Source organism: Microcaecilia unicolor, chromosome 11 (assembly GCF_901765095.1).
Source record: "Microcaecilia unicolor chromosome 11, aMicUni1.1, whole genome shotgun sequence".
NCBI classification, from domain to species: domain Eukaryota; kingdom Metazoa; phylum Chordata; class Amphibia; order Gymnophiona; family Siphonopidae; genus Microcaecilia; species Microcaecilia unicolor.
The window spans coordinates 101,863,080-101,885,883 of NC_044041.1; the positions used below are offsets into that span (position 1 = coordinate 101,863,080).

At 45.5% G+C, this 22,804-nt stretch overlaps 1 protein-coding gene across 1 annotated transcript in view; it reads right to left on the bottom strand.

Annotated features, from left to right (window-relative positions):
- The window catches only part of MELK (maternal embryonic leucine zipper kinase), a 174,649-nt gene that overhangs the window by 44,138 nt on the left and 107,707 nt on the right, over positions 1-22,804 (bottom strand). The window contains 2 exon segments of the mRNA XM_030219609.1: positions 4,570-4,771; positions 7,542-7,673. Coding sequence (XP_030075469.1) covers positions 4,570-4,771; positions 7,542-7,673 — 334 coding nt within the window.

A 22,804-nucleotide genomic window follows, 5' to 3' on the forward strand; every position in this document is an offset into this window, starting at 1 on the left:
AGAACTAGGTCCAACGAAACCCAAATCCATACATGATCAGAGATTCCATATGGACTGATCTCGGCGTTAAATAAATGTTAAAAAAAAAAATACATAGATATCAAGATGTAACCTATTCTTGACCGAGTAGAATGAGCCTGGGATAGGTAAGTATAATCTCTTTCCACCCATGAAAAATAAACACCAAGAATCAATTAGATCTACAGTATCACAGAGCAAGGGTAGATCACTGGAGGGGTGAATATGCAAGTCCGCTCTTAGATGAGACCTGTCCAAGGCTGGGTCTTAAACCATATTAAAATTCCCACCAATAACAGTATCAGTATCAACAGCAGGTAAAAGCAGATTAATCTAGTAAGAATTACCTTATATCTATTAGGTACGTATACATTACCTAAGGTAATAGGTTTTTTTTATTGATAGTCACCTTGGCTAAGACAAAACAACCTTCAGTCTCTCTAATAATTAGTGAATTTGAAAATTTAGAGACTTCCTAAACAATATAGGGACCCCAGCTTTCCTATGAGAAGCAGGAGACTCAACTAAGAGCCAAACCCACCATTTCTGAAATGTTTTTATGTTCAACCAAGGAAAGATGGGTTTCCTGCAGTAGTACAATGTCTACATGATGTCTATTCAGAAATTGCAAAATATTTTGCCTTTTAATGGGTGAAGTCACCCCTTCCACATTCCATGATAAAAGTTTTAGAGGACTCATTTTGCCAAATGCTTACAGTGGGGGAAATAAGTATTTGATCCCTTGCTGATTTTGTAAGTTTGCCCACTGACAAAGACATGAGCAGCCCATAATTGAAGGGTAGGTTATTGGTAACAGTGAGAGATAGCACATCACAAATTAAATCCGGAAAATAACATTGTGGAAAGTATATGAATTATTTGGCATTCTGCAGCGGGAAATAGTATTTAATCCCTCTGGGCAAACAAGACCTAATACTTGGTGGCAAAACCCTTGTTGGCAAGCACAGCGGTCAGACGTCTTCTGTAGTTGATGATGAGGTTTCACACATGTCAGGAGGAATTTTGGTTCCAATCCTCTTTGCAGATCATCTCTAAATCATTAAGAGTTCTGGGCTGTCGCTTGCAACTCGCAGCTTCAGCTCCCTCCATAAGTTTTCAATGGGATTAAGTCTGGTGACTGGCTAGGCCACTCCATGACCCTAATGTGCTTCTTCCTGAGCCACTCCTTTGTTGCCTTGGCTGTATGTTTTGGGTCATGTCGTGCTGGAAGACCCAGCCACGACCCATTTTTAAGGCCCTGGCGGAGGGAGGGAGGCTGTCACTCAGAATTGTACGGTACATGGCCCCATCCATTCTCCGATTGATGCGGTGAAGTAGTCCTGTGCCCTTAGCAGAGAAACACCCCCAAAACATAACATTTCCACCTCCATGCTTGACAGTGGGGACGGTGTTCTTTGGGTCATAGGCAGCATTTCTCTTCCTCCAAACACGGCGAGTTGAGTTCATGCCAAAGAGCTCAATTTTGTCTCATCTGACCACAGCACCTTCTCCCAATCACTCTCGGCATCATCCAGGTGTTCACTGGCAAACTTCAGACGGGCCGTCACATGTGCCTTCCGGAGCAGGGGGACCTGCGGGGCACTGCAGGATTGCAATCCGTTATGTCGTAATGTGTTACCAATGGTTTTCATGGTGACAGTGGTCCCAGCTGCCTTGAGATCATTGACAAGTTCCCCCCTTGTAGTTGTAGGCTGATTTCTAACCTTCCTCATGATCAAGGATACCACACGAGGTGAGATTTTGCGTGGAGCCCCAGATCTTTGTCGATTGACAGTCATTTTGTACTTCTTCCATTTTCTTACTCTGGCCACCAACAGTTGTCTCCTTCTCGCCCAGCGTCTTACTGATGGTTTTGTAGCCCATTCCAGCCTTGTGCAGGTGTATGATCTTGTCCCTGACATCCTTAGACAGCTCCTTGCTCTGGCCATTTTGTAGAGGTTAGAGTCTGACTGATTCACTGAGTCTGTGGACAGTGTCCTTTCATACAGGTGACCATTGCCGACAGCTGTCTGTCATGCAGGTAACGAGTTGATTTGGAGCATCTACCTGGTCTGTAGGGGCCAGATCTCTTACTGGTTGGTGGGGGATCAAATACTTATTTCCCTCTGCAGAATGCAAATAAATTCATATACTTTTCCACAATGTGATTTTTCCGGATTTAATTTGTGATGTGCTATCTCTCACTGTTACCAATAACCTACCCTTCAATTATGGGCTGCTCATGTCTTTGTCAGTGGGCAAACTTACAAAATCAGCAAGGGATCAAATACTTATTTCCCCCACTGTATATACTTGAAACTAATACAAAGATCTCTCTCAACTAAATAAAGTGAGAGGGCTGTCCCAGTCAACAGTCTCTCCCACCATAAAAGAGGACCAACATCTTTACAGGGGGCATATGGCATCTTGAAGGAACATAAAAAAAGAAAAAGAAAGAGAGAGAAAACAAATTCAAGTGAAAACCCCAAATATCCAACCTTGAAACCTAGAAAACTAATAAAAAAATAACAAAACCAACCACAAAAAAAAAAATCCCCCACCCTCTCTATGAGACCAGCTAAGGAGTCCTACAATTTAGGACTGAGGTCTGCGTGGAAGCTCTCCCCCCACCCTGAAACCTCCCTAAAAATGTACAGGATCATAACAGAGAACAGAGTACAGCAAACAATGAACAAAACCACAGAGTAACATAGGCACATCCAATCATTAACAGTTGGAGGAAAGTGGCATTAGAGTTCAAAGGTGAAAGCAACTGCCTGCCACTATCCAAACCAATAAATCTAATAGGAGAATCCAACAAAGCATGCATTAAAAAGTTACATAGAAGTTATAGGAAGCCAATGTGAGGGTCAGAACAATGAAAATCAAAAAGGGCCTCCAGATTTTCAGGTGCAGTAATCAACTCACAAAGCAAGGCTCCCAGTGCTCACAGAAATGAACCCCATAAATGAACAGGAAACCCCCAGCAATCCATTAAATAAGTTGTCACCAAGTCTTAATGAGCTGGTTCTCACAAGAACAGAGTCAAAAGTGTAGACAGAACTCCATATTATATCTAAAAGGCAAAATTGCCCAAGATTAGTGGGAATGATAGGCAAGCAAAATATAGAGCAAACCATTCACGGGCACCCTCTGTTAATTAGACCAGGGCCATGGCACTATCAGTTATACAAAGAGCAGCACAGTAGTTGAGATATCCATCCTCAAACCGGCATCCCAAAGAGAGCTAAAGTGCCAATGACCCCACTAGAAAAAGGGTCAAAGGAGCAAATGCTGCTAAGAGCCCTTAAGAACTCCAAAGACAAAAGCTGCAACAAATGCAACTGCCCATACGAATAGTATGCTAGTCAATGTGCAATGTTCTTTTTATATGCAAACTGATGAAGCCACTCAATCCCTTTATCCAGTAGACTCGTGAAACACCATGAGAGAAAACAGACTGATGAGATGAAATGAGGACACCAACTTGGGGAGAAAGGAAGGAAATCGGCCAAATTACTACCTTCTCATAAGGCATCAAGGACAGCTCTCCCCAAGGCAAGGCCTGCAGCTCTTAAAGCCTGTATTCCTGATAAGTATATGTACAGTGAGAAGACTATAAGGTAAGATCTTTTTAACATGGAGTCCCTAAGAGGCTCAAAGGGCGAGTTCACTAGTGCAGAGCGTATGGTGGTTATTGAACCCTCTCAGGTGTACAGTTGTGCCCCCTTGGGATCTAGTCTAGCATCTCAACACCCCCCCACCCCACCCAATAGCCTTTAGGAACCCTACCACAGCCAAATGGGTTGTCAAGGTCCACCACAACCTAAATTTTTATAGCAGGGGTGGCAACTATCTTTACCCCTAGAGAGGCTAAATCCAACCCATTGTCCAGAATTTCCAAAACAGAAGACCTGCCATCTTTCATACCATTACTCAAAGACTCGCCAAACTCTCACAAACAGCAAGGAGGTTGAAGTCTTCCTTGACAGACACCCAAACAACTAACCTCCCCTCCATAGCCTCATCCTCTAAAGAGCTAAGCCTCTGTTCACAACCACATGAGGTCTCCATACTAGGGCTTCCTTGGCCAATCCAGTCTAAAATCTCCTCACTTTTGATAATGGGTATATTTAGAACTGGGGTTCTCAACCCAGTACTTACGACACACCTAGCCAGTCAGGTTTTCAGGATACCCATAATGAATATGCATAAGAGCTAATCTATGCAAATCTAAATAGAACATGTAAATCTCTCTCATGCATATTTATTATGGGTATCCTGAAAACCTGACTGGCTGGGTGTGTCCTGAGGACTGGGTTGAGAACCCCTGGGTTTAGAAAATGGTTGCTGGAAGTAAAGGGCACAACGTCAACAGCCTTGATGCATCACGGGGCAATAATCTGTTTAATTTGAAAACAAAGATATTTAAAGTAAGTCTTCCTTCTTTTTTTATACTCCTAGAAAAAAAAAAAAAGCCAACAGAATCACAACCATGGACTTTGTGATGAAGATATGATCAGAGAAATTTTAATCCCATGCACAGCTTACCTTTAGAAGGCAGCATCAAATTCTGGTTTGGCATGGTAAGCACACTTTTCTCATTAAAACTCTTACAAACTGGAGTCACTGGAGCTGGCAATGCAAATTCATTCTTCACATGAGATTTAATGTCAGAGTTCTCTTTGTTGTCAGATTTCTTCACAGTCATTCTGGACTTCGGTGTTTGTGATACAGATTCTGATTTTGAACACTGCACCAGTTTTGGAAGACAAGATAGATTTAATGAGATATATGGGTTTGCAAAACAATGCTCATGTGTTTGAATAATTTCACTTGAACTCATGAGAACCTCTACCACTTCTGCTCATATGGTATTTCAACAACCTCACCTGTTCATGTTCTGATACCTTTATTGATCAAGCTTTCATTAACCAGCTTCAAATAACTCATCATCTGAAATCTGAAGAACTGTGCTAAATTAATTTCTGCATAAGATACCCCTCATAAAAATTCTCATTTGAGGATGAGACAACTGTGCTCTTTACAGTTGCATCCTGCATCTCATTCTAATAGCTCATGATAGTCACTTGTTCTCTGCATAATAAATTGCCCCACAGAAAAGACATTTGTAAATTCAGAGCAGAGCGCTCACTGGAAGAGAACTATTGCCCTGTGACAGAACAGTATGTTTAAGCCTGTAAACTGCCTAAATTAATTCTGTATTTCTGTAGTTTGGCCAGCAGGTGGTGCATGTTTATGCTTAAAGTTGTTACTGATAAGTGAATGATTCCTTCTATAGTGCCTTCAGAGATATAACCAGCTTTATTCAAATAATGTTGCTCTGGGCTCCTGATTGGCCTGGACTTTGAAATTACCCAGCAATTCCTGGTTGTTGCTCCAGTTTCAGTGAGAGCGAGAGTTATATTTGATAACTAGTGAGCAGCTATATGTCCCGATCTCCCCAGGTACTTTTTAGGAAGTAAACAAATGTTTAGTTAGTTTTATAATTGATCCATATTTCAGTTACCTGTTTGCCAATTGCACATTTTTTGTTCATTGTTCAATATATTTTTAATAAACAATTATTTATTGCCTCTGTCTGGACTGATGAAGAATCCTGGTGGTGTGTGTGCTGGGTCTGAGTGCTTTCTGGGAACAGTGGGACCACTGGGAGTGTGGCCTCCAGTAACTTAGAAATCAATGGGGATAATTTGAGAGCGGGAGACTCGCCCAGAGGCGGTGGGTGACTCAGTGTGGAGGAGGGTGCTAGTGTACAGCACAAGTAGCAGGTGCAGGCAGAACTGAGCTGTGGATAGACCCTCTAAGTGGCTGCGGGGTAACCCCAGGCTGTTGGCTAGGCGTTTCGTGACAGTCCCATAGAAAGGAAATGTATTAGTTCAGAGCAGAGTGATTGCTGGAAGAGAACTATTGCCCTGCAAGGCAATAGTTCATGTGATAAATTTTAATTTTCTAACATTTCCAGACTTTTGTAAAGCAAATATACATTCACTTTTGTTTTTTGGTAGATGCATTCACCTCATCTAGAAAGCACAGTGACATCATTTTACTCTGCAAATGTACACAACTCTGAAATATTTAGTGGTCCAACTAGTTAAATTTTGTTATACAGAAGACATTATTATTACACAGAGGGGGCATAATCGAACTGGCCCCAGCGAAGGGGTGGGGCATCCCGTATTATCGAAACAAGACGGGCGTCCATCTTTCGTTTCGATAATACAGTCGGGACCAGCCAATCTCAACATTTAGGTCGACCGAAATGTTGAGATCGCTGACCTTCGAGATGGGCGGCCTCGGTTTTCGCCTATAATGGAAACTAAGGACGGCCATCTCAAAAATGGCCAAATCCAGCTATTGGTCGTGGGAGGAGCCAGCATTTGTAGTGCACTGGTCCCCTCTCTCATGTCAGGACACCACCCGGGCACCCTAGGGGGAACTACAGTGGACTTCACAAATTGCTCCCAGGTGCATAGCTCCCTTACCTTGGGTGTTGAGCCCCTCAAAACCCACTACCCACAACTGTACAACACTATCATAGCCCTTAAAGGGTAACGGGGGGCACCTAGATGTGGGTACACTGGGTTTTGGGTGGGCTTTGGAGGGCTCAAATTTACCACCACAAGTGTAACAGGTGGGGGGGAGGGGGCCCTGGGTCTGCCTGCCTGAAGCACACTGCAGTACCCACTAAAAACTGCTCCAGGGACCTGCATAGGGCTTTGATGGAGCTGGGTATGATATTTGAGGCTGGCATAGAAGATGGGAAAAAGTTTTTTTAATTTTTTTTTTTTTTGGTGGGAGGGGGTTGGTGACCACTGGGGGAGTAAGGGGGAGGTGATCCCCGATTCCCTCTGGTGGTCATCTGGTCAGTTTGAGCACCTTTTCAAGGCTTGGTCATGAACAAAAAGGGACCACGTAAGTTGGCCAAATGCTCGTCAGGGACGCCCATCTTTTTCCATTAGCCGAGGACGGCCATCTCTTAACCACACCCCCGTCCCGCCTTCGGTACACTGCCGACACACCCCCTTGAACTTTGGAAGTCCCCGCAACGGAAAGCAGTTGAGGGCGGCCAAAATCGGCTTTCGGTTATGCCAATTTGGCCGGCCCTGAAAAAATGACGTCCATCTCCCGATTTGTGTCGGAAGATGGGCGCCCTTCTCTTTCGAAAATGAGCTGGATAGCTGATCAAGTAACATTCTTGAGTGGGATGCTGGATCAAAGATCAAAGTATATTGAACAGTTCTAGACTACAGAAACTTTTAATATGAAATTCATTGAGTTTAAGTTTGTATATATATACTGCAAATGAGCAATGTTTAGGCTCTCCACAACACTGATAAAAAGTACACTACTTCAAAAATTAACACGTTATAGCTGTACCCAGAAACTTAATAAATTATTTCTACATAAAAATGGTAACTGATGCTAATTATAAACACCAAACAAAGCAAAACATAATGCATACAGCTTAATATCAGTAGAAACAAAGAGTCACTATGCACCTCTTTCACTATTGGCGTGAGAGCAAATGGAGAATCTTCAAACAGTTCACAATCATCTGGAAATTCTATTGATCCAAGTACATAAGGAACATCACAGCTATCGACATCTTCAAAATGCATGTTCTTTTTGGACTGTACAAAGTTAAACAAAACAAATGAAAACTGAAAATACAAAAATCTCAAAGTTTGCAAGACGTTCACTAAGTTCCAACTGACTGCATATATAATTTGAGGAAAAGAGAAGCCTCACTAAGGAACTGATGCAAAAGCAACTGTAGGCTTAGCTGCAGAGTTACTGCAGGTTGAATGTGGATTGTGTGCGCCAAGCAATGCAAAGAGGAATTGTGTGTGGGTGTTAGCGCACGTGGGAAGATAGTTGCAGGTTTATTAAAATGTATGCTAATAAACTAATTAAGGTATTCCATGCAATGCAGAGTACAACACCCGCATCTGACATGTGCACAATGGAAGAATTTTTTTTGCCAGGTCCGGTGCTACAGGTTTTGCAGAGCATTTCTAGTCAAGGAAGCCCGTGTAAGTTTTAAAGGCAGATGGTAAACAAACATGTGCACATGTTTGTACAAAACTGAAAAGCAAACACTGACACCATGTTCTGTGCTTATAGAGTTCTCAATTTTTGCAAGGCCATTATTTAGGCACCAAAGAACAAGCACCAATGTGTGCTCTCGAAACCTTGTGCGCATGCATACAGCATATCCCCCATTCGCTGCAAAGTTTGTGCATAAAATTTGCATATAACTTACTGCATGCTGTATTACGCCATGGTAGAAGCCATGAGCTTAAGACATTGCACAAGGCTCTACTGCAAGCCTTTCTGCATCAGCCCCCGACAGGAATCTGTAAGAAATCTTATTAAAATTCACTAAAACTACCTTAGATGAACAAGAGGAAGAGGATTTTGTGGATTAGTGTTTGGAACTATACAGTGAAATGTTCAATCTCTGTAAATCTACTAACCATCCAAATTAAGACTTAATGAGGTCCTACTTCTCAATGGAGCATGTAGATACAAATGTTAGCACTTATCCGCTGGTTAAAAGTAGCTACCTGTAGCATATTCTTTGAGGATGGCAGGATAAATATTCTTACACTTAGGTGACATCATCCAATGAAGTCCGTGTGAGGAACACTCACCAGCTTGTAAACAGTGACCTTTTTAAAGCACTGCACTATACACACACACCTTCCTCCTGCCTGCTGCTATTGCATGGAACCTAGCCAGTCTAGTCTCCAGTATATAGAATTCAACTTCCAAGGGAGAAGGGTGGGTATGTAAGAATATTTATCCTGCTGTCCTTGGAAAATACCTGCTACAGTTAAGTCACTATTTATTCAAGGACAAGCAGGATAAGAATCTTACACTTGAGAATTCCTAGCTACCAGGCTGCTTTAAACAAATGGAAACAATAACATAGCTACAACAGGCAGGGCAACAATTCTGAAACTAGTTATAACCAAGTTTTTTTTTGTTTTTTTTTAAGGCAGCCTGGATCAGAAAAAAAATGGACCTAGAGTGTGGAGTTGGATTCTAGACCTCAAATGGATGCTGAAGGGCTGCTTGACTAAATTGACTGTCATGTCGGGAGTCCTGTTCCAAACAGTAATATGTGGACTGAAGACCATACTGAGTTCTGCAAATTTCCTCTACGGAGGCTGATCCCAAGTGGGCAACTGACACAGTCATAGCTCTGATATTATGAGCTGTGATATGACCCTACATTTTTTGATTTGTAGTACTCCATGGCATGCTCTGGATTGTTTGCCATTTCGTACTGACTGCAGACACTGCAGTGGGTTTGGAAAATTCCCTTGGATTCCCTGAAGGAGGAAAACTGAAATGAGTCCTCCGGTGGACAGTATTCACCGCCTAAGTGTTATTTTTGTTTATTGTGCTTCAGAGCAGACCATGAATGCATGTACATGAGAGACATTGCATTTCACCAATTAAGGAGACATTTATTAAGTCATATTTCATAGACACTGAGGGGTCCATGATGTGTTAAAGGTTAAGTGTTAGGCTCCCATACAATCATACCCATTGATCACTACTACTACTAAACATTTCTAGAGCGCTACTAGGGTTACGCAGCACTGTACAGTTTAACAAAGAAGGACAGTCCCTGCTCAAAGGAGCATACAATCTAAAGGACGAAATGTCAAGTTGGGGCAGTCTAGATTACAGAGCTGCACGGCTTCCGTCCCCGCGGGAATCCCGCAGGGATGGAGGCAGTTCCTGCGGGGTTCCCGCGGGGATGGAACCAGTTCTGTGGGCTTCCTGTGGAAGTGTAAGCTGCACCTGCACCAGCCTCTCATCTACCGAATACCAATTTATTTGAGTGCTGTCTCCTCCTCCTCCTCTTCTTCCTTGCTTTAACAGCATATATGTGGAAAGTCTTCCATTAAGGAGGTGGTAGAGTCACAAATGATGACGGAATTCAAAAAGGTGTGCTAACCTTAAATGGCTGCATGTGTGTGGATATGTCAAGTGACACTTAGATGGCGACTCTGGCTGTGATGAACTAGAGCTGATACCTGGCAGACTTGTATGGTCTGTGTCTCATACATGGCAATCTGGTGTAGGATGGGCTGGAAAGGGCTTAGACAGCAACTTCAGTGGCTGGAACATGAGGACAGTGCTGGACAGACTTTTATGGTCTGTGTCCCACAAATGAGAACATGAATAGGCTGGAGTGGGCTTCGATGGCAACTCCAGCAGTTGGAACATAAGGATGGGGCCAGATAGACTTCTGTGGTCTTTGTTCCAGAAACACGAAAGAAAGACCATAATCAAGTATATAATATCACACTCGTTGATTTAATGATGAATTGATCATGAGTGTGACTATTGGGCAGAGTGGATGGACCCTTCAGATCTATTTGCTGTCACTTACTATGTTACTATTAATCCTCTTTGCTCCCAGGCTGGTGCACAGACCTCAGCTCTGACACAGGCATGAGAATCAGATGTCACCTGACCTACTGGCGCGTGCATGTGGCGCATGCATGTGGCGACCTCTCAGCACACACTGCCAATGAATCAGAGACAAATCTTACATGTGCGCACCAGAGTGTTCCAAGTTCCAACTTCCGTTCCTTCCTTGCCTACAGTGCTGTGGCTCAAATCCAGAGAGAGACTGAGGGAGCTGACTGGAACTTTTTAATTGCCTGGGTAACTGTGTCGGTGCTTAGGAGAACGAAATTTGACCATATTTGGTCAGCAGGGTATTCACCAGGGGTTGGGCCTATTGTCCAGAGGTAGGGTTTTTACTTAAGTTTGTGATTTTTTCATTGAAATATTTAGCCAGGTTGTCTGCAGATGGGGTGTCAGTGTTGGTTGTGATGACCGGTGTTGTGTCTAGTAGTTTGTTCACAAGATGGTATAGTTTCTTCGTATTTTTATAATCCAGCCCAATTTTAGTTTTGTAGTTCGACCTTTCGGTCTGTCTTATTGCGTATTTATATTTCCTTTGTAGTTGTTTCCATGTGTTGAGTGTGTGAGTTATTTTCCATACGCGTTCTAGTTTCCTGGACTGTGTTTTAATTTTTTCAATTCTTCGTTGAACCATGGTATCGAGTTGTGTGTCTATGTGAAGTTCTTGTTTGTAAGGGTGCTATTTCGTCTAGTATGCGTCTGCATCTTGGACAGATCTTTGTCCCGCTCTGAAAGGTAATATATGGATTTAGTTTGTGCTAACCAATCGTTATTTTATATCTGTTGCCAGAAAGTGTCCGGGTCTATTTGGCCTCTCGTGGTGCGAGTTGTGTGTTCTCGTCTGTGAAGAGAACCCCTTTTTCGCCATTTTAGGGATAGGTTAGGTTTGTAATGGTCGGTGTCATGATGCTTGTCCATCTAGTTTGTGTTATGGTTAGGTTCTGATCAGTGGACAGTTTGTATGCGATGAGGTCGAGTGTATGACCTTTCGCATGGGTTATTTGCATGTGTGGCCATGTAAGATCACATAGATGAAGGAAGTCCTTACAATCTTGTGCATTGGTAGAGTTTGGGTCTTCTAGGTGAAGGTTAATGTCTCCTAATACTAGTATATTGCAGTTGGATACACATATGTTTGAAACGAAGTCCATGAAGTCCACCTGGCTTTCGTTCCAGTTGCATGGTGGTCTGTAGAATAGGACGCAATAGGTGGTCGAGCAGGGTTTTATGGTTGGTTCTGATTGAGGCTATTCCGAGGTGGGTTGTTAGATTCCGCTGTCATTTCAATCATGAGGTGAGATCGGTATATAATCGCTATGCCCCCTCCTCTCATTTTCTGGTCCAGTGGGGGATTTTATATCCTGGAGGACATAGGTTTAGGATGATAGGGTCCTTCTGATCATGGATCCAGGTTTCAGTAATGAAGAGTAGATCAAGTTTCGCTGACATGATCCAGTCTGTTATTGTTGTTTTGTTTACTACGGATCTGGCATTGATGTAGCCTATTTGAATTTTTTGGTGTGGGTCTTCTGCGTTTGGTGTTATGTTTACTTTTGTTAGTTGTCAATTCTTAGTTTGTGTGGGTTTTTTATGACCTTATTTTGTTGAGGTTGTACGCCTGTTGGTTCTCTTCCTTTGTTTTGGTTAATGTCAGTTTGGTGTGATGTGGTGTGTCTGGTCAGTATTCGGTTGTGGAGGAGTATGGGTATATTATTGATTTCTGCGAGTGGGGTGGTCATTGTTAGGTGGATCAGGGATAAGGAGTAGATTGCTAGGAGCAGTTTTGTGGTGTTCATTATGGTATCAATTCAAATATTTATAACAGAAGGCTGTTGTGTTCAACGTTGAAGATTATTCTCCCAGACCCTCGTATTTGCGTAGCAGTCTTGTCCATTTTTAAAGTTGCGAGGCCTCCATCGTGCGATGGTAATGTTATGTCACAGGGCGTGACTTAGCGGGATCTAGCGTTCTCGAGGTGCTAAAGCCCAGTGACAGAGCGTGCGCTTCTTTATTTTGACGGCCGGCTCCGTTTGCAGTATGTAGTGATCAATAATCATAACTCAGCACTGCAGTTCTCTATTTTCCTCTTTCTTGATGAGCCTTAAAGTAGGTTTAATAGGTTTGATAGGCTCACTTCCACTCCAGTCTATCTAGTCCACTGCCTATGTGGCTCTGAGTGACATCCCTTGGGAGATGGTCCACTTCCACATCTTGACTGCTTCATGACACACTGGTACAAACCTGTGCCTTTCTGCTTGTTGACGTAAAACATTGCAACCCAATTGCCTTTTTGAATTGCAAACGGATCTCCAAAAGCCTTGAGCAATCCACACTGCTTTTAGCTCCAGGAAATGTATATGGTGAAGTTTTTCATAAGCAGACCACAGACCGTGAGCGTGGAACCCATCTACATGAGCTCTCCATTCCAGGTTGTTTGTATCCATCATTAATGTTTATCAAATTTGAGGAATTTGATTAAACTGTTCACAAGGACAGCAACTCCTTGAGAGAAGTAGTAACAGAAATCACATCCTGAAGGTTGTTCTGGCATGTGACCATTGAGAAGACAAGATCATTGAGTGTCTCAAATTCAGGCATGCTATAGGAGTTACATGAACAGTTCAGGCCACATAGCTCCAGCATTCTTAACATCTGTAAAGCTGATACTTGCTGATTCTGTAGCACTTTTGTGACTACAGGAATCAGAATTTTGATCTACTGCTGTGGAAGAAATGCAAAAACTTGAGTCCTATCTAGCAGGGCTCCTATAAGCTGCAATCATTGTAATGGGCCAAGCTGCAATTTGGGATAATTTACAACCTGAATGGGCGTGTGCACTGATTTTGACTCTTTCCTCTATCATTCAAGTATGGAAACACATGCACCCCTCAATCTGTGTAGAGTTGCTGCAACTGATGCTAAACAACTTGTGAACACTTTTGGTGCCGACATGAAGTCAGATAGTACATGATACTGGAAGTGGTGTTTTTGTACTTATAATCTGAGATACTTCCTGTGACTTGGATGTATCTGTGGGTATAAGCATCCTTTAAGTCCATGGAGCATAACCAATCTCCTTCTTGAATCATGGGTATTAAGGTGCCTAAGGAAACTACCTGAACTTTTTCTTTGGCCAGGTTTTGGTTCATGAATTTCAAGTATAGGATGGGATGAAATTCACCCCATCTTTGTGATCAGAAATAAATTGGAAAAAAATACCTTCCCTCTTTCCCCAGAGCAGATTAGACTGTGTTGGCCTGGAAAACAAAGAGCTCCTTAGTAAGGCAATATCTGGTGCTGATAGCTTAACTTTGATAGATAGAATAATTCCTCCAAATTGCCCACCAAGAGTATCTATCAAAGTTAAGCTAATTGCAGACCATAACCAACTGATAATTTTGAGAACTCATCACTCTAACGGACCTCCTTGTGAGGAAACAATTTAGCCTCCCTCCTACTGGAAGGTCATTCAGGATGGTTATTGAGATTGGCTGGAACAGAGAAGGGGTGGGGAAGATAGGCTCTATCCAAACAATGGGGGAGACGTATAATTTAATTAAACAATGATATTTATTGCAAATGGTTGAGCCATACAAAGAAGCATTTCATGTGTTCCCTGAATCAACCCACAAAGCACTCCTTGAGGACTGCCATCAAAGACTGTGTTCAGTTGTTGTGGTCATGCCCTTCAAACACACTTGGAGCATACTGGATGCAAGATCTCAGTTCAAAGGAAGGTAATAACTTCCTCCAATATCAAGGAGGGGTGCTTTGAGGCCACCAGTGAACTTGTTGCCTTGATGCTCTCAGCACCAAGCTTTGAGGGGGGGGGGGGGGGTCGACGTTGGTGTGCTTTGGCCTTTGCCCAACATGCTGTATCTAGATCCCTGGGAAGGGATCAGATGTCCAATCCTGATGGCCTTTTCAATGCTCTATGTTGAGGGTGGTTGAGACACCCAATGCTGTTGCATCACCAGCGTCCAATGCAGCTCCCAGAGCCATGGAAAAAGGTGCTTCCAGTGCCAATGGACCAGACTTATCTGCACAAAATTATTTTCCACCATTTCTCACAACCTGCGATACCTCTGACTTTTGTGAGGAGATTACAAGAGGGACCATGATCAGGTCCCAGATATTGTAAGTACCAATTAGTATCCTTGATGGATATGGTCCTGTTACACCTGGCATATTTCTTAAAGTCACAGGGAGGTTTATTTCTGGGACATATCCAGAGATTATTCACTATGAAATCAAGAGATTTTAATTGTGAAAATGTACCTGACCAGCTGCCCAAAGTTTAAGAGGGCCTAGTGGGCAGTGGAAAATAAAACTTAAAAAGTGCTGAAAATCTACCTAAGGAAATTTTACCTGTAACCACGGCCTCACATTACAGTGACAGGCAATTTCTTGCCAAACAGCGATACTTGTACTCTTGAGATGTAACTGAGGAGAACATTGAAAAGAACATCCAATTTGATCCACAGAAAATTTGAGGCTATTAGGTCCCACGTGACAGGTGGAAAGATGTGTGCATGCATGGTACAATGCTCTAAAAAGTTGTAGTTTACAAGCTGATGAGCGTTCCCGCACAGACTCCATCTGATGTCACCCAAGTGTAAGATTATCTTATTCCTGGTTCTCCTCAGAAAACTGAAGTTTGATGGAAGATTGTCATCTATTTATTCAAACATTTTTGATGGAAATAGTGTCTATAAATGTTAGCTTTCTGTACAGCAAGCATACCATTTAATATGTCAGTGTATCTTGGTGTCAGAGATTCAAGACACAATACCAAGTAGTGTACACTTAATTCTCTTTAACTCTTAGCTACAAGTAGCTTGTTGGCCAGATGCTTTGGGGAGTTGCGTGGAGGGAGACATTAACCCCCTACTTGAGTAGAATGATTAAAGCTTAAGATGTTTTTTATATTTAAATTTATTAATTTTATAGTTTAACAAGCATTCTACTTGTACAGAAATACAGCGTTAAATGTAAACCAAAAAGAAAAAAATATATATCACACATTATTATTCATGACTTTATATATATATATATATATATATATATATATATATATATATATTCAACGTTTCCTTAGACCACTATTCGAGGACATAGTCAAAACTTGAGAAGAATTATTTATGGATTAACTTAGCATATAATAAGGCTACACATGGTGGCTTCGCGTAATTCTTATATTATCTAAGTTGTTTAGCATCTAAAGAAGATTTCAACTGTTCTGGCACCAAAAAAAAAAAAATATTTAGTCTCAGCAAAACGGACCAAACATTTACAGGGGAATGTAAGGAAAAATGTCCCTTCCAATTTCAGGACTTCTTGTTTCATTTTCAGAAAATCTTATCTCCTGAGTCTGTCGGGTTACGTCAGGATAAATCCAGATTTTCTCCCCATAAAAAGGGGTCTTTGAACAGGACTTAAATGCGATCTTGAGACTTTAAAATACCAAACAAATGTAATTAGCAAAGTGGCTTTAATGGTTATTATTTCAATTGATTGCTCCAGAAAAGCAGAAATATTATCAACATCAATATTAGGCTGTTCATTGACGTGTTCATGTTGTCCATCTTTCATACCTGGTTTTTGCGCTATATAATATAGCGAATGCTACATACCTGTAGAAGGTATTCTCCGAGGACAGCAGGCTGATTGTTCTCACTGATGGGTGACATCCACGGCAGCCCCCTCCAACCGGAAAGTTCACTAGCAAAAGCCTTTGCTAGTCCTCGCGCGCCGATGCGCACCGCGCATGTGCGGCCGTCTTCCCACCCGAACCGGCTCGTGTTCGTCAGTCCCATATGTAGCAAGACAAAGACAAGGGAAGACACAACTCCAAAGGGGAGGCAAGCGGGTATGTGAGAACAATCAGCCTGCTGTCCTCGGAGAATACCTTCTACAGGTATGTAGCATTCGCTTTCTCCGAGGACAAGCAGGCTGCTTGTTCTCACTGTTGGGGTATCCCTAGCCCCCAGGCTCACTCAAAACAACCAACATGGTCAATTGGGCCTCGCAACGGCGATGACATAACTGAGATTGACCTAACAATTTATCCAACTAACAGAGTGTAGCCTGGAACAGAATAAACATGGGCCTAGGGGGGTGGATTCTAAACCCCGAACAGATTCTGAAGCACTGACTGCCCGAACCGACTGTCACGTCGGGTATCCTGCTGCAGGCAGTAATGAGATGTGAATGTGTGGACAGATGACCACGTCGCAGCTTGCAGATCTCATCAATAGTGGCTGACTCAAGTGGGCCACTGACGCTGCCATGGCTCTAACATTGTGAGCCGTGACATGATCCTCAAGAGCCAGCCCAGCCTGGCGTAAGTGAAGGAAAGCAATCTGCTAGCCAATTGGATATGGTGCGTTTCCCCACAGCCACTCCCCTCCTGTTGGGATCAAAAGAAAACAAACAATTGGGCGGACTGTCTGTTGGGCTGTGTCCGCTCCAGATAGAAGGCCAATGCTCTTTGCAGTCCAATGGTGCAGCTGACGTTCAGCAGGGCAGGAATGAGGACGGGGAAAGAATGTTGGCAAGACAATTGACTGGTTCAGATGGAACTCCGACACCACCTTTGGCAAGAACTTAGGGTGAGTGCGGAGGACTACTCTATTATGATGAATTTGGTATAAGGAGCATGAGCTACTAGGGCTTGAAGGCTCACTGACTCTACGAGCTGAAGTTACCTGCCACCAGAAAATGACCTTCCAGGTCAAGTACTTCAGATGGCATGAATTCAGATGGCTCAAAAGGAGGTTTCATCAGCTGGGTGAGAACGACATTGAGATCCCATGACACTGTAGGAGGTTTGATGGGGGGCTTTGACAAAAGCAAACCTCTCATGAAGCGAACAACTAAAGGCTGTCCTGAGATGGCTACCTTCCACACGGTAATGGTATGCACTGATTGCGCTAAGGTGAACCCTTACAGAGTTGGTCTTGAGACCAGACTCAGACAAGTGCAGAAGTATTCAAGAAGGGTCTGTGTAGGAACAGGAGCGAGGATCTAAGGCCTTGCTGTCACACCAGATGGCAAACCTCCTCAGAGAAGTAACCTCCTCTTAGTGGAATCTTTCTAGAAGCAAGCAAGATGCGGGAGACACCCTCTGACAGACCCAAAGAGGCAAAGTCTACGCTCTCAACATCCAGGCCGTGAGAGCAGAGACTGGAGGTTGGGATGCAGAAGTGCCCCTTCGTTCTGTGTGATGAGGTCGGAGGAAACACTCCAATCTCCACGGTTCTTCGGTAGGACAACTCCAGAAGGAGAGGGAACCAGATCTGACGCGGCCAAAAAGGAGAAATCAGGATCATGGTGCCTCGGTCTTGCTTGAGTTTCAACAAAGTCTTCCCCACCAGAGGTATGGGAGAATAAGCATACAGCAGGCCGTCCCCCCAATCCAGGAGGAAGGCATCCGATGCCAGTCTGCCGTGGGCCTGAAGTCTGGAACAGAACTGAGGGACCTTGTGGTTGGCTCGAGATGCAAAGAGATCTACCAAGGGGGTGCCCCCACACCTGGAAGATCTGGCGCACTACTCTGGAGTTGAGCGACCACTCGTGAGGTTGCATAATCCTGCTCAACCTGTCGGCCAGACTGTTGTTTACGCCTGCCAGATATGTGGCTTGGAGCAACATGCCATAACGGCGAGCCCACAGCCACATGCTGATGGCCTCCTGACACAGGGGGCGAGATCCGGTGCCCCCCTGCTTGTTGATGTAATACATGGCAACCTGGTTGTCTGTCTGAATTTGGATAATTTGGTGGGACAGCCGATCTCTGAAAGCCTTCAGAGTGTTCCAGACCACTCATAACTCCAGGAGATTGATCTGCAGATCGCGTTCCTGGAGGGACCAGCTTCCCTGGGTGTGAAGCCCATCGACATGAGCTCCCCACCCCAGGAGAGATGCATCCGTAGTCAGCACTTTTTGTGGCTGAGGAATTTGGAAAGGGCGTCCCAGAGTCAAATTGGACCAAATCGTCCACCAATACAGGGATTTGAGAAAACTCGTGGACAGGTGGATCACGTCTTCTAGATCCCCAGCAGCTTGAAACCACTGGGAAGCTAGGGCCCATTGAGCAGATCTCATGTGAAGATGAACCATGGGAGTCACATGAACTGTGGAGGCCATGTGGCCCAGCAATCTCAACATCTGCCGAGCTGTGATCTGCTGGGACGCTTGTACCCGGGAGCCGAGGGACAACAGATTGTTGGCCCTTGTCTCCGGAAGATAGTCACAAGCCGTCCGAGAATCCAGCAGAGCTCCTATGAATTCGAGTCTCTGTACTGGGAGAAGATGGGACTTTGGATAATTTATCACAAACCCCAGTAGCTCCAGGAGTCGAATAGTCATCTGCATGGACTGTAGAGCTCCTGCCTCGGATGTGTTCTTCACCAGCCAATCGTCGAGATAAGGGAACACATGCACTCCCAGCCTGCGAAGCGCTGCTGCTACTACAGCCAGACACTTCGTGAACACCCTGGGCGCAGAGGCGAGCCCAAAGGGTAGCACACAGTACTAGAAGTGACGTGTGCCCAGCTGAAATCGCAGATACTGCCTGTGAGCTGGCAATATCGGGATGTGTGTGTAGGCGTCCTTCAAGTCCAGAGAGCATAGCCAATCGTTTTCCTGAATCATGGGAAGAAGGGTGCCCAGGGAAAGCATCCTGAACTTTTCCTTGACCAGATATTTGTTCAGGGCCCTTAGGTCTAGGATGGGACGCATCCCCCCTGTTTTCTTTTCCCCAAGGAAGTACCTGGAACAGAATCCCAGCCCTTCTTGCCCGGATGGCACGGGCTCGACCGCATTGGCGCTGAGAAGGGCGGAGAGTTCCTCTGCAAGTACCTGCTTGTGCTGGAAGCTGTAGGACTGAGCTCCCGGTGGGCAATTTGGAGGCTTCGAGGCCAAATTGAGGGTGTATCCTTGCCGGACTATTTGAAGAAACCCAACGGTCGGAGGTTACAAGAGGCCACCTTTGGTGAAAAGCTTTCAACCTCCCCCCGACCGGCAGATCGCCTGGCACGGACACGTTGATGTCAGCTATGCTCTGCTGGAGCCAGTCAAAAGCTCGCCCCCTGCTTTTGCTGGGGAGCTGTTGGGCCTTGCTGAGGCGCACACTGCTGACGAGAGCGAGCGCGCTGGGGCTTAGCCTGGGCCACAGGCTGGCGAGAGGGAGGATTCTACCTATGTTTACCAGAAGAGTAGGGAACAGCCCTCCTTCCCCCATAAAAACGTCTACCTGAGGAGGTAGATGCTGAAGGCTGCCGGCGGGAGAATTTGTCGAAAGCGTTATCCCGCTGGTGGAGCTGTTCTACCACCTGTTCGACTTTTTCTCCAAAAATATTGTCCGCTCGGCAAGGGGAGTCCGCAATCCGCTGCTGGATCCTATTCTCCAGGTCGGAGGCACGCAGCCATTAGAGTGTGCGCATCACCACACCTTGAGCAGCGGCCCTGGACGCAACATCAAAGGTATCATATACCCCTCTGGCCAGGAATTTTCTGCACGCCTTCAGCTGCCTGACCACCTCCTGAAACGGCTTGGCTTGCTCAGGAGGGAGCTTGTCCACCAAGCCCGCCAACTGCCGCACATTGTTCTGCATATGGATGCTCGTGTAGAGCTGGTAGGACTGAATCTTGGCCAAGAGCATAGAGGAATGATAGGCCTTCCTCCCAAAGGAGTCTAAGGTTCAGGAGTCTTTGCCCGGGGGCGCCGAAGCATGCTCTCTAGAAAGAACTCTTAGCCTTCTTTAGGGCCAGATCCACCACACCAGAGTCGTGAGGCAACTGAGTGCGCATCAGCTCTGGGTCCCCATGGATCTGACACTAGGATTCGATGTTCTTGGGAACGTGGGGATTAGTTAGTGGCTTGGTCCAGTTCGCCAGCAATGTCTTTTTTAGTACATGATGCATGGGTACTGTGGACGCTTCCTTAGGTGGAGAAGGATAGTCCAAGAGCTCAAACATTTCAACCCTGGGCTCATCCTCCACAACCACCGGGAAGGGGATGGCCGTAGACATCTCCCGGACAAAGGCCGCGAAAGACCGACTCTCGGGAGGAGAAAGCTGCCTTTCAGGGGAGGGAGTGGGATCAGAAGGAAGGCCATCAGACTCCTCGTCAGAGAAATATCTGATGTCCTCCTCCTCCTCCTCCTCCCACGAGGCCTCACCATCGGTATCAGACACAAGTTCACGAACCTGCGTCTGAAGCCGTGCCCGACTCGACTCCGTGGAAACACGGCCACGGTAGGAGCGTCGAGAGGTGGACTCCCTCGCCAGCATCAGCGAAGCTCCCTCCGTCAACATCGTCGGGGAGTCTGCCTGGGAGGCGGCCGTAGCCGGTACCGCTCGCAAGCGGTACCGGTACCGGAGACCTCACCTCGGGCAAGGGGCCAGCCGGCGCCTCACTCGACGGTACCGGAGGCGCAAGCACCCCCGGTACCGGAGGGGAAGGGCGCAACAGCTCTCCCAGAATCTCTGGAGGAACGGCCCGGAGACTCTCGTGCATAGCGGCTGTGGAGAAAGACTGAGAAGCCGATGCAGGCGTCGATATCAGAGTCTGTTCCGGGCGTGGAAGCGGTTCCGGGCTGTCCAAGGAGGAGCGCATCGACACCTCCTGAACAGAGGGTGAGCGGTCCTCCCGGTGCCGATGCCTACTGGGTGCCGACTGCCTCGGCGACCCAGAGCTCTCGGTACTGAGACGGGAAGGAGACCGGTGACGATGCTTCTTAGACTTCTTCAAGCGAAGCATGTCACCGGAGCTTCCCGGTACCGACGAGGACGACGTAGAATCCAACCGTCGCTTCCTCGGGCCGAGGCTGAAGGTCGATCTCGGGGGGGCTGTACCGCAGGAGCCATCAGGGCAGAGGGAGACCCACCCGAAGGCTCACTGCCACCAGCAGGAGAATGGACAGCCCTCACCTGCACTCCAGACGAAGCACCACCGTCCGACATCAGCAACAGCGGAGGTCCCGGTACCACAGACGTCGACGCAGCCTTTCGATACCTCGGTACCGACGATGCCGGAGGTAGAGGCCTCGATGCAGCCGATGCAGAGGTTGAAGACTTCGATGCTGTCGACGTCGATGCACTCGACGCCCGTGCTGTTGTCGTCGAAGAGCCCGAGAACAACGCGTTCCACTGGGCCAATCTCGCTACCTGAGTCCTCTTTTTTAAAAGAGCACAAAGACTACAGGCCTGCGGGCGGTGCCCAGCCCCCAGACACTGAAGACACGAAGCGTGCCTATCAGTGAGCGAGATTACCCGGGCGCACTTCTTGAAGCAGTTGGAAGACTTCGATGACATGGGCGGAAAAATCACGCCGGCGAAATCAAAATTCGCGAGGATGACGAAGGGCACCAAAAAGACGGGAGAAAAACCTGAATCGAGGCCAAATAGGCCGGTCCCGAAAGCGAAAGGAAACTTACGCGGGGGAAAAAGCTGGAAACACGGGAAAAGGGTAAAGACCGAAAGGTCTCTTTTTTTTTTTTGCGAAAATCACGAAGACGCGCGAGGTCAACTTGAGGGGCACGAAACGGCGGTAAAACACAACCGTCCCGAGCGTGGACAAAAGAAGACTGACGAACACGAGCCGGTTCGGGCGGGAAGACTGCATCAGCGCGCGAGGACTAGCAAAGGCTTTGCTAGTGAAGTTCCGGTTGGAGGGGGCTGCCGTGGACGTCACCCATCAGTGAGAACAAGCAGCCTGCTTGTCCTCGGAGAAAGCTTTGTTAAAGGAGGAATAGCTTCTTTAGGCATTTTTAAATTTTCAATCAGAAATTTCTTAAATAAATCAATAGGTAACATTCAAGGTATTTTAGGAAAATTCAATATTCGTAAATTCAGCCTTCTATTATAATTTTTCTATCTGTTCAATCCGTCTGTTCAGCAAAATCTTATCTTTAGCCACTGCTGCTTTAAAACTTTGCAAATGTTCCAATTCTTTTCCTATTTGAGCTTCTCTTATAATTAAGTCCTTTTTCAATACCTCCACATTATTAACCAGTTCATCAAACTTGAGGAATAAAGCATTTACCTCGCCAGAAGATTTTTGTAATGTTGAGTCCATTTTGTTAAGTTTGAGCCAAATCTTTTCCAGGTTAACCTCCGTGTTATTTTCGGAGGCCTCAGATGTTTTTTGGGCCTCTGACTCCGAGCACTGAACCGACAATATAGGCCCCCACCAAGGGAATCTTTCCCCACCACTTTGGAGGTTTGTGGATTCCTTGCCTGCAGTGCAGCCAGTGCTGGGAACGAAGGAGTATCAGAGATTGAGGGCAGTGAGAGAGATGCCTCA